The 15,587-nt window shown below is 31.1% G+C and overlaps 1 protein-coding gene across 9 annotated transcripts in view; it reads right to left on the minus strand.

Moving 5' to 3' along the window:
- Positions 1 to 15,587, minus strand: part of PRKACB (protein kinase cAMP-activated catalytic subunit beta) — a 161,259-nt gene that overhangs the window by 55,284 nt on the left and 90,388 nt on the right. For 4 of the 9 annotated variants that reach the window (XM_034933999.3, XM_034933959.4, XM_034934024.3 and 1 more), the window contains exons 2-3: positions 3,953 to 4,014; positions 852 to 980 (exon numbers count right to left, since the gene is read on the minus strand). In XM_034933999.3, coding sequence (XP_034789890.1) covers positions 852 to 980; positions 3,953 to 4,014 — 191 coding nt within the window. Of the gene's footprint in view, positions 1 to 851; positions 981 to 3,952; positions 4,015 to 8,139; positions 8,164 to 9,842; positions 9,867 to 15,587 lie in introns of all 9 variants that reach the window. The other 5 variants (XM_034933971.3, XM_034933989.4, XM_034933996.3 and 2 more) reach the window with 2 other exon arrangements.

Consider the following 15,587-nt stretch of genomic DNA (forward strand, 5'->3'; position numbering starts at 1 on the left):
ATTCTTTCTTGCTGGAGTCTAATGGTCAATGTGAGGATAGTCACAGAAGTCAAGAAGTTAAATATAAATAACAAAAGTAATTAAAGATACCAGCCAGGTATTAATATATAAAATTAGGAGTATACTGATAATATTGAGCAAATAAATTGAGTAGGAGTCAGATTTGTGTTTTAATCTAGGCCTTTTATTTAACTAACTTTCTGACTTGAGATGATTTCAAATCTTTGGGCCTCAGGTTTTCAAAATTTGTAACATGAAGTGGTTGGGTCACTACTGTACACATTTTAACCTCTGTAATAGTTACAAAACAAATTAGTCCATAATTGTCACAATAAATTATAGTTGTCCATCAGTATCCCTGGGGGTTGGTTCCAGGACCTACAGCAGAAACCAAAATGCCCAGGTGCTCAAGTCCCTTATATAAAATGACAGAGGCTTTGCATAAAGCCTATACACAGTGTCCATATACTTTAAATCATCTCTAGATTACTTATAATACCTGATATATTGTAAATGCTATGTAAATAGTTGTTACACTGTATTGTTTAGGGAATAATAACAAGAAACAAAAGTCTGTACATGTTAGGTATAGATGTAATTTTTTTCCCAAATATCTTCAATCTGTGATTGGTTAAATCCATGGACGTGGAACCCATAGATATGGAAGGGCTGACTGTATATTAACTATGTATAATATAGTTACAATAAAAATTTAGTTACAATAAAAATTAAATTTAATAATAAAATTATTTGAAGCTGCCAATGGTAAGTCATTATACTGAATCTGTTTAATAGTCTAGCTGATAAAACTAAAGTTTACCCTGAAGGTAAATAACAACAAATACACTCACCTTCTGCTTATCTAAGATCTTCATGGCATAATACTGTTCAGTGGCTTTGTGTTTTACCAACATGACTCTTCCAAATGAACCTGTTCCAAGGGTTTTTTTCCTTTCAAAATCTTCAAGTCCGGCATTATTCTATATGTAAATACATAAATAAAATTTAAAATTCTCGTAAAAACACTATGGGAATTATAAATGCTTTAATAATACATAATCATAATGGATAAACCCATTTATAACTATCCATTTAAATGCAATACAAAAAAGCTATTGAGATTCCAGTTTATTGGTTCTATTTTTCCCTTTGAATAAGAAAGTATTTAATATCTGAGGAGAGAATATATTGGAAAACAGAGCATAATAGTAATAGGAAATAAGAGCCTCAGCTGAAATATTAAAGATTATATTCCAGTATGCATTCCTAGTATTGGACTTTAACCTTAGTACTGAACTTCCAATAAATTAGTTTCATATTTTAATAATTACAAACTGACCAGAGGCATACTGACAAAGAGTCATAGAAGCCATACAGACTTAATGCACTTGCAAATAACTGTAATGAATAGATAAACTGAGGGATCAGAGCTCTTTCACTAAAGTTACCTGTGAAGAAATCAGTCTTGCTTCATTTCTGTCTTTATATAAGCTTATAGAACTAGATAGTAGCAGCATGAGAGAGCCTAGTGGCTTTCTCTCTTTATATTATAAAAACACAGTATTATCTACAACAACAACAATAAGGAAAGAAGAGTTCCTCATTCTACAAAGAACCAAAAGCCAGAATCCCAGAACAATAATCAGACTCTTTTTTTCTTGAATAGATGTTTTGTTATAAGGAAACATCTTTGTTTGGCTTTGACTACAGCACAGAAGCAAATAATTGGAGGCATCAATCTATTAAATTTGTTCCTGCCACAACAAAATGAAAATTATTAGGAACAAATTATGTGTTAAATGGCAACAAGTAGTAATTGCTGACCCATTTGTTTAATAGGTTTCATTGCAAAGAACTCCATGAAAATATCAGAAAAATATTCTGAAGGCCCAGTATGCAGTGTTTAGCTTGAAAAAATGTGATGCAGTATGATTCTTTGTCCAGTGAGGAATCTGTATAGGTATTACAGTTCACTGTAGTTGGATTTTATCTGTATTGCAAATCAAACCTTGCCTTTTGAGACCCATTTTAGCTTTCTGTTGGATCATTACAGACAGCAGGCAATTCTGTTTTACTTATAGCTTGTTTTCATCATAGTTTGATTTCACAGCTTAAAATTTAAAATAATTTTAAGTAGTCATAAGATTTTTTTATCAACACAAAAAGCTCTTATAATTCTGACTGAATTAATTTAATTAATATTTAATCTTAGGTTTTATCAACATGGATGGATTAAAATGTTTACCATAGTCCCAACCAAATAATGAAAACAAACTTTATTAATAGACAACAGAATATGTGTTTCTGCTTTTTATGCTTTTTTCATTGCTTTTCTTTGTATTATAAAAATATGTTATCTTCCTTACCTCTCTTATTGTTTCATGTTACACAATGTCTAACATTTTGTAATCACAATGTTTAATCTTTGTGGCTATGTTTTAACTTATAGGTCATACTCTAAATCTTGGTAGTAATGGCATCTTTAAGAAACATTTACTTAGAATTCTTTAGTGAGAAAATACTTGAAATAAAAACTTTTGAGCTAGGCAGAAAAGACTTTCAAAATTTAATTTTTTTGGTTATAATATCTTTTATTTTTCTTTTATTTTCCATAAGTTATTCGGGTACAGGTGGTATTTGGTTACATGAGTAAGCTCTTTAATGATGATTTGTGAAATTTTGGTGCATCCATTACTTGAGCAGTATACACTGCACCATATTTGTAGTCTTTTATCCCTTGCCTCCCTCCCATTCTCCCCCACCAAGTACCAAAAGTCCATTATATCATTCTTATGCCTTTGTGTCCTCATAGCTTAGCTCCCACATATCAGTGAGAACATATGATGTTTGGTTTTCCATTCCTGAGTTACTTTCACTTCACTTTGAATAATAGTCTCCAATCTCATCTAGGTCACTGCAAATGTGTTAATTCATTCTTTTTTATGGCTGCATAGTACTCCATCATATATATATATATATATATATATATATATATATATATATATATATATCACAGTTTCTTTATCCATTCGTTGATTGATGGGCATTTGCATTGGTTCCACGATTTTGCAATTGTGAATTGTGCTACTATAAGCATGCGTGTGCAAGTATCTTTTTCAAATAACGACCTCTTTTTTTTTTTTTTGGTCTTTATGTTCTCACTTATAAGTGGGAGTTGAACAATGAGAACACATGGACACAGGGAGGGGAACATCACACACCGGGGCCTGTCGCGGGGTGGGGGGCTAGGGGAGGGATAGCATTAGGAGAAATACCTAATGTAGATGACGGGTTGATGGATGCAGCAACCACCATGGCACGTTTATACCTATGTAACAAACCTGCACGTTCTGCACATGCAACCCAGAACTTGAAGTATAACAAAATTTAATTTACTATTAAAATTCATTCATTATTTATACTCCAAAAATATTATTTTTGTAAACTATAGATGGTTTTTTATATACAGTTTTTAGATCCTAGTTAAGATCTAAAATACTTTAATTATATAGAACATAACCCATCAAAATGATGATAAAAAAGATGCCTGTGTATCAGGGATGTTGTTGATAGCCAAATTCTCTATGACTGAGAATTTTAAACTGTATGTAAGGACTCTTATTTTTGTAATTAATAAAAATTATAAGTATGCTATCAAAGGCATAATTCAAAATTAATATATTTGAAAATATTAAGATTTTATAGCAACTGGAATCAGTATCAAATTTATAATTAGGTATTATACTGGAAATTATTTCCTGCAATTTAGGCATACATTAAGATTATTAATTAATACATCAAAGTATAACTATGGCAAAATTCCCATTTTAAGCTTCTGTTTACTAACACCACATGAAAATTAAAATTTCTAAAGTAATAAATTTCTTAGGCAAGAATCCTGATTTTATTAACACAAGATTTTTAATTGTAGAAAAATCTAAATATTCCTTACCTGAGTTGGATTCTCCCATTTTTTCAAAAAGTCTTCTTTGGCTTTGGCTAGAAACTCTTTCACTGAAAATATACATATAAAAACAAATTTATCTTGTAAGAATATTTATATTATGTATAAGAATATTTATATTGCATATGGTTTTCTCACTTAAAAAAAGACATGTCATCTATTGTGATAAAATGTATATTTATCACCATGATACATTAAAGAGCTATTTAGTATCTCTAAGAACCTTCTCAAATCTCTAAGATTCTCTAATATTGTTCTATAAAGAAACCACTTTGATAATTTCAAATGTCATAACAAAAATTCTGTTCCTGAAAACATACCAGAAAGTAATGTAAGAAAGTCAGAAATTAATTTAGGACAAAATAGTGACTGTAAAAAGGCCATCAGTAATATTAACGGAGCCTTTAGATACAAGAATTGAAAACATCTGGAAAACATTAACCTACTGATTCGTGGAATTTCAAAAATAGTTGATCTTGATAAAGAGCTGTTTTCAGGTGTAAGGATTTATGTTATGTATTAGATTTGTGTTCTCTTTACTAATGGCAAAGGGAAAAAATAAAAGCAAAGACTAGCACATAAAGGACACCAACAAAGACTTAAAAACAGAACAAAACATCGACAACAAAAAATCCAGTTTAACAATCTCATTCTAAATTTGCAGCATAAACTAAATGTCTGAATACCCAATTTAAAATGCACACTAAAGTAAAGCAATTCAAAACCAAGTGTTTGTATATTGATTAATAATGTGGGTATAAAATAGCCACATTATTTTATAGAGCTATGGTTTGAAGTTTTAAATTTGTAAATTAAATGATGAACCAGTTAAAACTTTCCCCATTTTCAAAAGCTATCTTAGAAAACAACTTCAGATGTTTAAAAACAAATAGGAAAAATATTCCAAAGAGATAAAATAGCATTAACAAAATGTATTGTTGTTCATATCTTTAGGTATAAGAATAAAACCTGACTATACTAGTGAAGGGCTCACAAATTCTTTAAGATTCTCAATGATACAGTAGTACTGAAGTGAGATAGGTACCTATTTTAAAGCATACTTTATTTTTCCTCCTTTATAAATGTCATACCAATGTCATACCTTTGGGAAAATACTGTTACTAACCAAAAAGGCTTTTGGCATTTTAAATGTTTTGAGATTTCAAAATGATGATGACAGGCACCAAGAGCAGACATTAGTTTTTAAGTAACATTAGAGTATGAATCTCTGAAGACATTATTTTAGTACTTTCTATAAACTGTCCTTTGTATTTTACTGTAAAATACTCTCAGAATGCCTTTTTTAGAAAAACTGAGAAAAAGAATTTTTAAACTTAGAATTTTCCCATTGTAGGAAAATCTCATGCACTAAAACAATGAATCAAAGAATTTTACCTAATCATCCAAATATAATCTAATTCTTCCTGAGGGGTGGATTAAGGGTGGCAAATTCTTACATTTTCTCTTTTCTTTCTATTACTTTTTTTAAGACTGGGTCTTGCTCTGTCACTCAGGCCGGAGTGCAGCGTCATGATCACAGTCCACTAGAGTCTCAGACTACTAGGCTCAAGCAATCCTTCTGCCTCAGCCTCCTGAGTAGCTGGGACTACAGATGTGCACCATCAAGTCTGGCTAATTTTCTTACTTTTTGTAGAGATGAGGGTCTAACTGTGCTGCCCAGGCTTGTCCTGAACTTTTGAGCTCAAGTGAACTTTCTGGCTCAGCCTCCCAAAGTGCTAGGATTAGAGGTGTGAGCCACTGTGTCCGGCCAAATTGTAATTTTTTCTTGGAATTTAGGATGGTTCAAGTCATCCTTACTTCTAAAAATGAATGTGCTAGTTACAACAGAAAAAGAGTAATTTTATAGGTAAGATTTTCTTTTTTTGCATGGAGCAGACATATCTGCACATGGCATTCACTTGGACATGATGGCTATAAATTAAATTAAAAACATAATTTATTGCAACATGCACTGTGGCATTTAAGAAAAAACAACTTGTGATTCCCAAAATATACCCCTTGTTTCTTCTGAAAAATATTTTTAGTTATCTTTTATTTATAGAACTTGCACATCAAGTTGCAATATAAACTCTCCAGATGCCTATATGAGTATAAATAATTTAGAGACAAAGAAAAGAGTAAGGGAAGGTAAAAAAAACAACCTTAACATCCTGTTTCAGCTTCTCCTGTCACTTTATGCTAAGTGGATCTGGAGTTAAGAAAAAAGTAACTGATCAAAGGAAGGACTGACAGTATTTGTCAAAGATGGTAAGTTGAAAAAAATTCCTTTTCCCTGCCTGGTGATAAGCTAAAAGAAAAATTTCCGGCATTATTTAATTTTATTCACTAATAGAATATGCAAGAAATTCTTTAAAATACTCTCTGTACTCATCAATATTCCTGAGTTTACTGTCAAATAATACTGTAGAAAGTAGGGAAAAGTTTTTATAAAGGTCTTATGTGAAAATTATCAGAAATGAGTATTAATCAAATATATTATTATATTTTGTGAATTACTTCAAAATATAAAGGGATTTTCTTTTCAAGTACATTAAAGGATGGGCACTAAGTATGATGTTATTAAATAGTTCTATGAGGAAAACCTGTTCCTGAAACATTTTTTTCATATAAAAATATCTACACATATGAAATCTCTAGTTTTTATGTGTACTATGTAGATGCAAAGATAAACATAGTTAATTATTTGTAAAAATATAAGTTAATCAAAATATACATATTTTAATAACAAATCTACCAAAAATAAAATATTTCACAATATATTGGATTATGTGTAACCCTAAAACAATAAGCAATCTAGAACCACATGCATTTGCTTTGAATTTTATTATGTTTAGATATTGGTGGATGTAACTTCTAAATGCCTTTCTCTTCTCTGGTTATTTAAAAAATTTCTATCCACTGAAATAAAGTGTTGGCAGATAATTAATATAATAAGATGTGACAGAGACAGCCAGATTCAAATACTGCTCCACATTCAACCCAGAATTCCCTATAAAGCATATAGTTTGAAGTTCTCAATTATTTAGTTTACTTATTGTGTTCTAATATATAAGCCATATCTACATTTAACCACTTAAATTATTATGATGGTTTCAGAGCTTGGAACATCTGAGTTAGAATACTAGCTCTAATACTTCCTAGCTGTGTGACCATAGGTACCTATCTCCAAAGCATCTAACAGTGATTAGTAACTCTTCTTAAGAAAAAAATCCTTCGAAGAATGATTTTTCTGAAACACATTTTATTCTCTACTGGTAAATAATTGAACAAAGTAGATACTACAAAAAAGAGGATACACAAAAAATTAATTTATTCCCAAAAGTATACATTTTCAATTATATATTTTTTCTGTTTGTATGATTTAAATAGTCTATCACATTGCATTCTAAAGGAAATGAGCATACCAAAGGAATCTACATGTTCACCCAAGATTTGTTTGCAGGAACATTCACCCACATTCAAGGATGAAAAAAAAAAGAGAGACAATTTTTATGCATTTTCACAAGTTCATAAAAACACAACTTACTTCTTATCCCCCCTCAAATTTTTCAATGTATTTATACATAGAACATAGTTTAAAAATCAGATTTTAAAGTTTATTTTAAACATTAGGAAAACTGACTGAAAATTCAGGCACAGCATAACTTCATCCCATATAATTCAGGTAATTCCACTATAAGAATGTTTCACTATTAACATTTAACAAATGTATTTATTAGATATTTTTGACTGCTGTGTAAGATAAACTAGGTTACTGCTTATCATAAAAAGAGTATGTTGTTAGTCATAGTATACCATTATCCAATTCTTAAAAGAATATCATTCATATTTTGTATTAAGAGTTTATAAATCTTTCTTCTACTTATTTATCTTTCTTTTACTGTATTAATCTTTCTTCTACTACTTTGTACATCTACTGTTTCATGGTGCTACAGTTATTCTTTCTAAAATACCACACAAGAAATTGCAATATAAATCATTTATGTAGATAAAACCCAACAAAACTAAACAAACTATTTCCTTCATCAATGAAAATATTTCATTAACTTGATATACTTAAAAATATAAAACTTTATAAGGAAAATAAAAACTTGCAAACAATAAATAAAAAAATTTAAAGGTAATATTTGTTTTATTAAAAAGTAATTGCCTACCAGATATTTCTGAAGAGGAGCAAGCTTGTGTCCAAAAAATAAATTAGACAATGATTAAATTATATGAATAACATATTAGCATGAAGTCACCAATACGCATTTTTTCAGAATACTATATACAGAAATAAAATGTTAATGTAGAAATTCAATTATTTGATTGTATGTATTCAAATAAGTTATCTTCAAATTAAATGGTAAAGAAATAAGTAACTATTGTTTAGTGCCAAAATCAATAACCTTCTTATTTTCCTTAAAACAACAACTAAAAAAACTTTAAGTTCTCACAACAATAGTCCTCATAACAATATTAAGAAGCAAATATTGACATACATATCCTGTAACTATTGCAATACCATCTCTGGAGTTCTGTTATTCAGTCAAAATCTACTGTAGGAAAGACATTACGCATTATAACACCTGGTTTCTTCCTTTTGAAAAACTTTAGTATTTTTCAGTCATTCCACTTCCTCAGTGCTGGCTTAACAATCTTTTCAACAATATTTATTGAGCACCATTTAGTGGTGTCAGATTCTGAGCTAGACTCTGAATACTACAAAGAATAAACATATTTCCACTGTTAAGGAAATGAGAAGCTTACATGAATCATCATAATGGAATGGGACAAAGACTACAACAAAGGCAATTATAAGGTGCTGTGAGAGCTGGGAGGGGGAAATTCTTGGACAGTAAGGTAAGGCATAATAGAGAATACAGCATTTGTGCTGAATCTTGAAAGGTAAGAATTCCTCTGGCAGATAAAGTTGGGGAAAAAGACCTCCTAGGCTGAGGTGATCTTACATAAATGGCATGGAAGAAGAGCATGGTTTATCCAGGAAACAGCAACTGACTTGTAATAACTGCAGCATCGGGGACATGTAAAACATCAGTGGGAGATGAAGTGCACAGGCAAGCAGATGCCGAATCAGGGAGGCATTTTTTGGCATAGTGATGCTTTTCAACGCATGGGTAGAAACAGAAGTAAACTGAGTTAGTTCACAGTTGCTAGATTCTATTTCTTCCGGGAAACAGAAGGCAAGATCTTTTGCTAAGGGAGAGGGGAATAGGATAAAATAATGAGGGATGATGAGGATTAGACGTCTCAATATGTTAGACCTTGATGGCTATTTTTGTAGGGAATAAGGAACAGGGCTATTAAAAATTTTCTATTAGAGAAAGATAAAATATTAGGAACCACAAGCAATAATGTTTTTAATAGTGTCATTTTTGTAATAACAGTTTAAAAATTTGTTACTGAAAAGATAATAATTCATGTTCCTTCTACTTTGTCATTAGTTTCATCTCCCTCTTTTACCTTAATAAAAGCATTATTCTATTTAAGAATTATTTAGTGCATGCCAGAAAGAACAAAAGAGGATGGAAACTAAGGTAAGTTACCTATGAAAATACCAAGTTCTATCATTAAATGACAGCAGAAAAATCTCTGGAAAGTGTAAATCTAGGGGAATGCATTAGTCCATCTTCTTCCACCCCTATTCAAATATCTACCTCTTTAGAGCTTTATTTGGTATTTCTAAAAATACTCTCCCCCTCCCCACATACACACACACTAAAAATATTTTCAGTGAACAGAATTGTAAAAACTCAACACAAAATATTCTAATTGCCACAAAATATCTCATAAAAATTTAGCTTATGATAATCAAAGTAACAGAATTATTCTGTAAAAAAAGGGGTTTTCCTACCAGATGCATCTGATGATTTGCGTGCTTGATCAAAAAGAATAAACAGAGATTAAATAACACATAAAATAACATACCTACAAGAAGTTACCCATCTATACATGTTCACTACTGTACTGCACATAGAAATAGAATGATAAAACAATTGAACATACATACCAAAAATGTATTATATGAGGATTACAAGAAATTCTTTGGATATCCTTTTTTTTTAACCAACCAAAACTCTTCTCTGGAAATATGTTAATAAATTATCATCTTCTGTCCTTTGAAACTGAAGAATAATTGTGTTCACTTTGCTGAAGGGGCACTTGCCTCATCATATTAAACATACTGATTCAAACTAAATTCACTATAACCTTAAAAATGATAGCGAGTATAAAAAACAACTTTAATACTTCAGTTGTAATTGTACAGTTTATTGGATTGGACTATGCCTACTTTTGATTTCTAAGATGATTAATTAGTCTTTCTATAAAGACTAAAGTCACATATATATGAGTATTTGGAAGTTTAATAGGCAATGAAAGTTACACTTCCTATTACAAAATTTATTTTACTCTTCTTTCCTCTCTGTGTTTTATTACTTGTTAATTTTTCATCAAGTCTTAGTTACAAGTGAACAGCATAATTGACTGACTCACTGAACTGTGAAAAATAAAAATTTTTACTATAGTTTTATATGGAAAAATATAAACACTTTTAATGAGACATATATTTAAATAATCATTCTAGAAAGAAATACATTAACTTATTTGACTAGCATCTACATGGATAGATGGATACACTATGAATTCACACAGTGTATTCATTCACAACTAATCATATGTACATGCTTTCTCTCCCAACAGCTCTCCATCTGGGGATGCTGTGGATTTTGTAGGCCATCCATGCCATGTTTGACTCGTGATGTTTCCTACATAATTTTGTAATGAAAACTCAAAGTAAATTTATAGTCATAAAACTAATGACCCAGGCAATCTTTGAAATGCTCCTTGAAGTATATTTTACTTCCTTAATTGTTCAGTGAGGCTTTTTCCTGTAGCAGTATTATATCTACTACAATCATATGTCAAGGATTTTCCAGAAAGGCCTGAATTCAAATATTTTGTCTTGTTTCCCGACAATATGGAGTTAAGAATGGATTCCTAGATGATAAGGAATGCACAGTATCAACTTCGGCAGTAACAAATGACTCAGTAAATGGTAGCATCAATTTATTGTCCCACCATATCCTTGATGCTCTATATCCTCAACAAAATTTGTTAATGTTGGACTTTCCATTTTTTGCTAATCTAATGAGTATAAAAAATCATGTCTGATTGTTAAAGATTAGGTAAATATCCCTCGGTAGAATTTTATACTTTTTCCCTTAAAGGTCTTATTACACTTTTATTAGATTTATACCTAGGTTCTTTAGCACTTTGGTTGCTATTGTAAAAGGGAGATTTTTAAAAATTACCTTTTTTTGTTTGTTGCTGATGTATAGAACATAGTCGATGTTTATATATTGATTTTTTTAATATCTGGCAATCTTGCCAGATTCTGTTATCAATTCTGAAATCACATTGGTAGATTCACTTGAGTCTTCTATGTAACCAATCACAAATCATTTGTGAATAATGACAATTTGGTTCTCTCCACGTTTTTCTTGTTTTACTGCTCAGGTTATGACTAACAGTACAATGATGTACAGAAACAATGGCAGTGGACATCCTTTTCCTATTCCCAACTTCAGAGAAAATGTATCTAATTTTCTTTTCCTATACTTGACTTGTAAAACTATCCTAGAATCAGTAAATGCATTTAAGAGTATTTTCTCTTTTTCAATGCTCTGGAAAATTCCATACAAGATTGAAGTTTTTGTTCTTTGAAGGTTTCCTAAAACTTGTATGTAAAACTCTCCAGTCCTAATTTTGTTAAGTTCTGCATAAAGATTCTGTGATTCAATTTTTAAAACAGGTATAGTTCTATTTAGTACTTTAAAATATTTTTCCATAAACTAACCTTTGATTCTCATGTATCTTTATTTTCTATTCCACCCACTGATCTTTGCTCGTCTTTATCAGTTTCTTTCTTCTTTTGATTAACCATGTGGCTTTTTAAACTTGTTTTCTTATATCATGAATGTCTTTCTTTTTCCTAATTTGAGCACTTAAAATTTAACTCTATATCCACTTTTGCTGCACCCCACAAGTTCTGATACATAGTTACACCTTAAATTTACGAGTTAATTCTTTGGTAAGTTATTTAAAATTTTTAAATCTACAAATGTATACATTTGTGTGATTTTTTTAAAGCTTTTTATTACTGATTGAACTTAATTGCCTTGTGGTAGTTAAGTAATTAAGAATTGATATACTGTAGCCTGTATATCAATCATTTGAAATTTGTTGAATACATTTAGTCATATGATTAATTTTGTAAGTGTTCTACATATTCCTATGTATTCTTCAATTACTGGGTAAGAATTCTCTATCTATATCTATAAAATTTCTCCTACATAGGTCAATTTTGTTTTGTATATTTTAAGGCTCTGTTAGAATTACATACATTTTTTCCTCATATTTATTTTTATGTCACTAATTTAATATAGTAGTCATATGTGATCATTTTACTATGTCTACTGACATTATTGGCAGGTTCTAATCCTGTTGTATCTAAATATCATTTGCAGTATGTGTGTAAATGCGTGTGTATTTTGTTTTTGGATTGTGAACACAAAGTTCATTGGGGCTTTATCTGCGAGAAACCTGCAGGTCTTGGTCTGAGAATGTGTCCCAGTATAGGATTTTGTATTAGCTGGTGTAGAGTATATGTTACAAGCCTACAACTCTTCTGATAATGTGTTTTATTGGTTGTTCCTAGACCACACAATTAATACAGATTAAAAACTGAAACCTGCTTGAGAGGAGGCACTTGATTAAAAATTCTCAGGAGAGGCATCCTACACATGCACACACATCCCTCCCCTGTTCCCAGGAACCCAAGCCAAGAAACACAAGCTTCCTTATTTTCTCCTTTTGTCAGTGGAGAGGTTTTATTTTCTCATCTATGCTTTCACTGAGGTTATGATCCTTGCAGGATCCTGGCTTTATACAGGGGGCTAAGAAATCCTAAACTGTATGCATTAAACAACCTATCATCCATCTCTGTTAGGCCATTTTAAACGAAAGCCCCACCAAGGTCTAAAAATGTCCTCAGGGCAGTTGAAGTATGCTTCCCCTTACAGCTCTGGTTCTCATTTACCACTTCAATTTTTGCACTTTGGGAATTTATTTAATTTTAATTAAATTAGAATTCACTTAAAGGGTAAATTCAGGTATTCATTTAAAGGGGCACTTGTTACAGTTTATTCAGCATTTCAAGGTGCTGTTGATCTTAAATAATTTCTGCCCTCAAAAGATTTTTAAGTTACCTAGTCTCCAATTTTGCATTTTTTTCTTTATAGGACAAGCTTCATGTTAGATTGTAAGATGCAAAGACATCAGAATGTTTATGGATTTCATTTTTTTATGCTGGAAATTCCAAATGCTCACCAGGATATATTTAGGTATTGGCATCTTTGTTAATCTTGTCAAAACAAAATGAGGTCTTTCAATTTAAAGATTCAAGTTTTTCTTCAACTAACAAGTTTTCCTGAATCATATTTTTGATTACTGCTTCTGTTCTATAAATCATATCTGCTCTGTTCTGTGGAATGCTATCCATTCAATTTGTAAAATGTCCTTTTATTTTCTTTTATAATTTTTTGTCCTGCTTTTATTTAACATACTTTCCATCTTATAATTTTTATCTTGTCCATTTCCTCTACATTCTCTTAGGGTCTATCTGGAGAGATCTTCACATTATTAATTTACTTTTCTGCAATGATTATTCTGGTTTTTATTGCCTCTAATGCAGCTTTATATTCTAAAAATGCCAGGTTTATTTCTTACAACTTTTTCCTATCACAACATTATGCTTCTTTTCCATTCCTGCCTCTCAGCCAGTAATCTTTTCATTCTAGGTTCTTGTTTTATCTTTGTTTCATGTCTTAGTTCACTAACTCCACGCTCACTTGAAATTTTAAGAATTAACACAGATGGCATCTATAATTTCTTGTGTTTATACTCTCCTGCACAAATATTTTCTAAATATAAGTTCATTCTCTACCTCTTGGAGACTGTAACTTTATCGTTTTATGGTGTATAACCTCTTTTATAGGTTCCACATTGTTGCTTTTCCTTTTTATTCATTCAAGAACAATTACAAGCTTTTCAAAACTTTACAAATGCCCCAAATAAGGTAAGTGGTTTTTCTTTGGCCCTTCTCATTTCCTGTTTAGATGCTGTTAGACTAAACTCTTCACATCATTTAGCGTACACATATTTACATTATCAGGTAAGTAATCCAGTGACCTTCATAAACGGGAATGTGGCCAGGACTATAGGATTCCTTGCTGGTAGTGATGCCTTCTATGTCAGGAAAGAGCCTTCTATATTTAAAGAGAGGCCACTTTTCAACTTGAAAAGGCCTAATACATTCTTGGTTGTCCCACTATAGCTGTTTTAGAATGAAAGTAATGAGCAGTGTTGGATCTTCCACTTATTTTCCTCATCCCTCCCAGTTAGTGAGGGTGAAACTATTATTTCTTTCTTTTCCGTAAAGAAAAGCTACTCAAGTTAAAACTGTTAATTAGACTTTGGAGTCTGATCATCAAAATCCTGTACATATTTGGGCAAATAACCATCTTTAATTTCAGAAATGATGTACTGCTTTCCCATTTTTTTTTCTCACAGTATTTTCAGTCAGAATCTAGAAAGGGAAATTAATGAAGTGTTGGTATTCAAGTCTGTATGGTGCTGTAATTCATAGCAGATTCATGCCTTCTTCTTCAGAGATTTGCCCTCAACTACAGCTGGGCCAGGGTTCTCACCCAGGATTTTGATATAATGATGCTAGTTACATCAAAAAGCACATGAACTAGGAGAGCACATAAACTTTGAAGCTTTCAGATGACTAAGCTCCATTTTGCACAAGCATCAGAGAAACCTATTCGCTACACAGTGAGGATAATAAAGCAAATACAAGGAAAAAAGTAAAGATGTCATGTGATCTCAGAGAGAAAAACTGAGAAAGGTACTGTTATGATTCCAGTCAGCTTTCCAAATCAATTCTACTCTTTGGAACAGCTCAACTCTACTTTTGCCTTTGAGCTCCATGACATCCTCTGCATCCCAATAATACCTGTATCTTCTTCTGCTTAAGCTTATTTGAGTAAGTTGCTGCAACCTCTAAACATAAGGGCCTTACAATAGTTTGACTGGTTTTCAGAGAAGTTCCTTTAGTATTTCTTTATAGACCTTGTTTGCTTAACAAGGGCAAAAACTTCACAAAAAGAGTTATGAGTAAGAAAAACATTTAGAAAGTGAAGGCTCTTTTCACACATAACCAATTTTTTAAATACTAGAAAGATAAAGGTACTGACTGGTACAATTTAGTTTCTTAAGCATTTTATATGACTTCATCCTACAAAGTTGATAAAGGAACAAGTAAATACTATGGTTATTGTATTTTTCTGAACCAAAAAAAGTCAAAACCCACACTGATATTTTTCACTGGCAATGTAAGGAAACTGTTCAAGTATGTAAAAATGAATTATATTTAGTTTATCATTAATTCTATAAGTATTTATTGAGTACCTTGCTGTGTTTGGGGTACTGGGGTGACTACTAGAAACATACAATGAATAAGGCACTGTCCTTG

The sequence above is a fragment of the Pan paniscus genome, chromosome 1 (genome assembly GCF_029289425.2).
Source record: "Pan paniscus chromosome 1, NHGRI_mPanPan1-v2.0_pri, whole genome shotgun sequence".
NCBI lineage: Eukaryota > Metazoa > Chordata > Mammalia > Primates > Hominidae > Pan > Pan paniscus.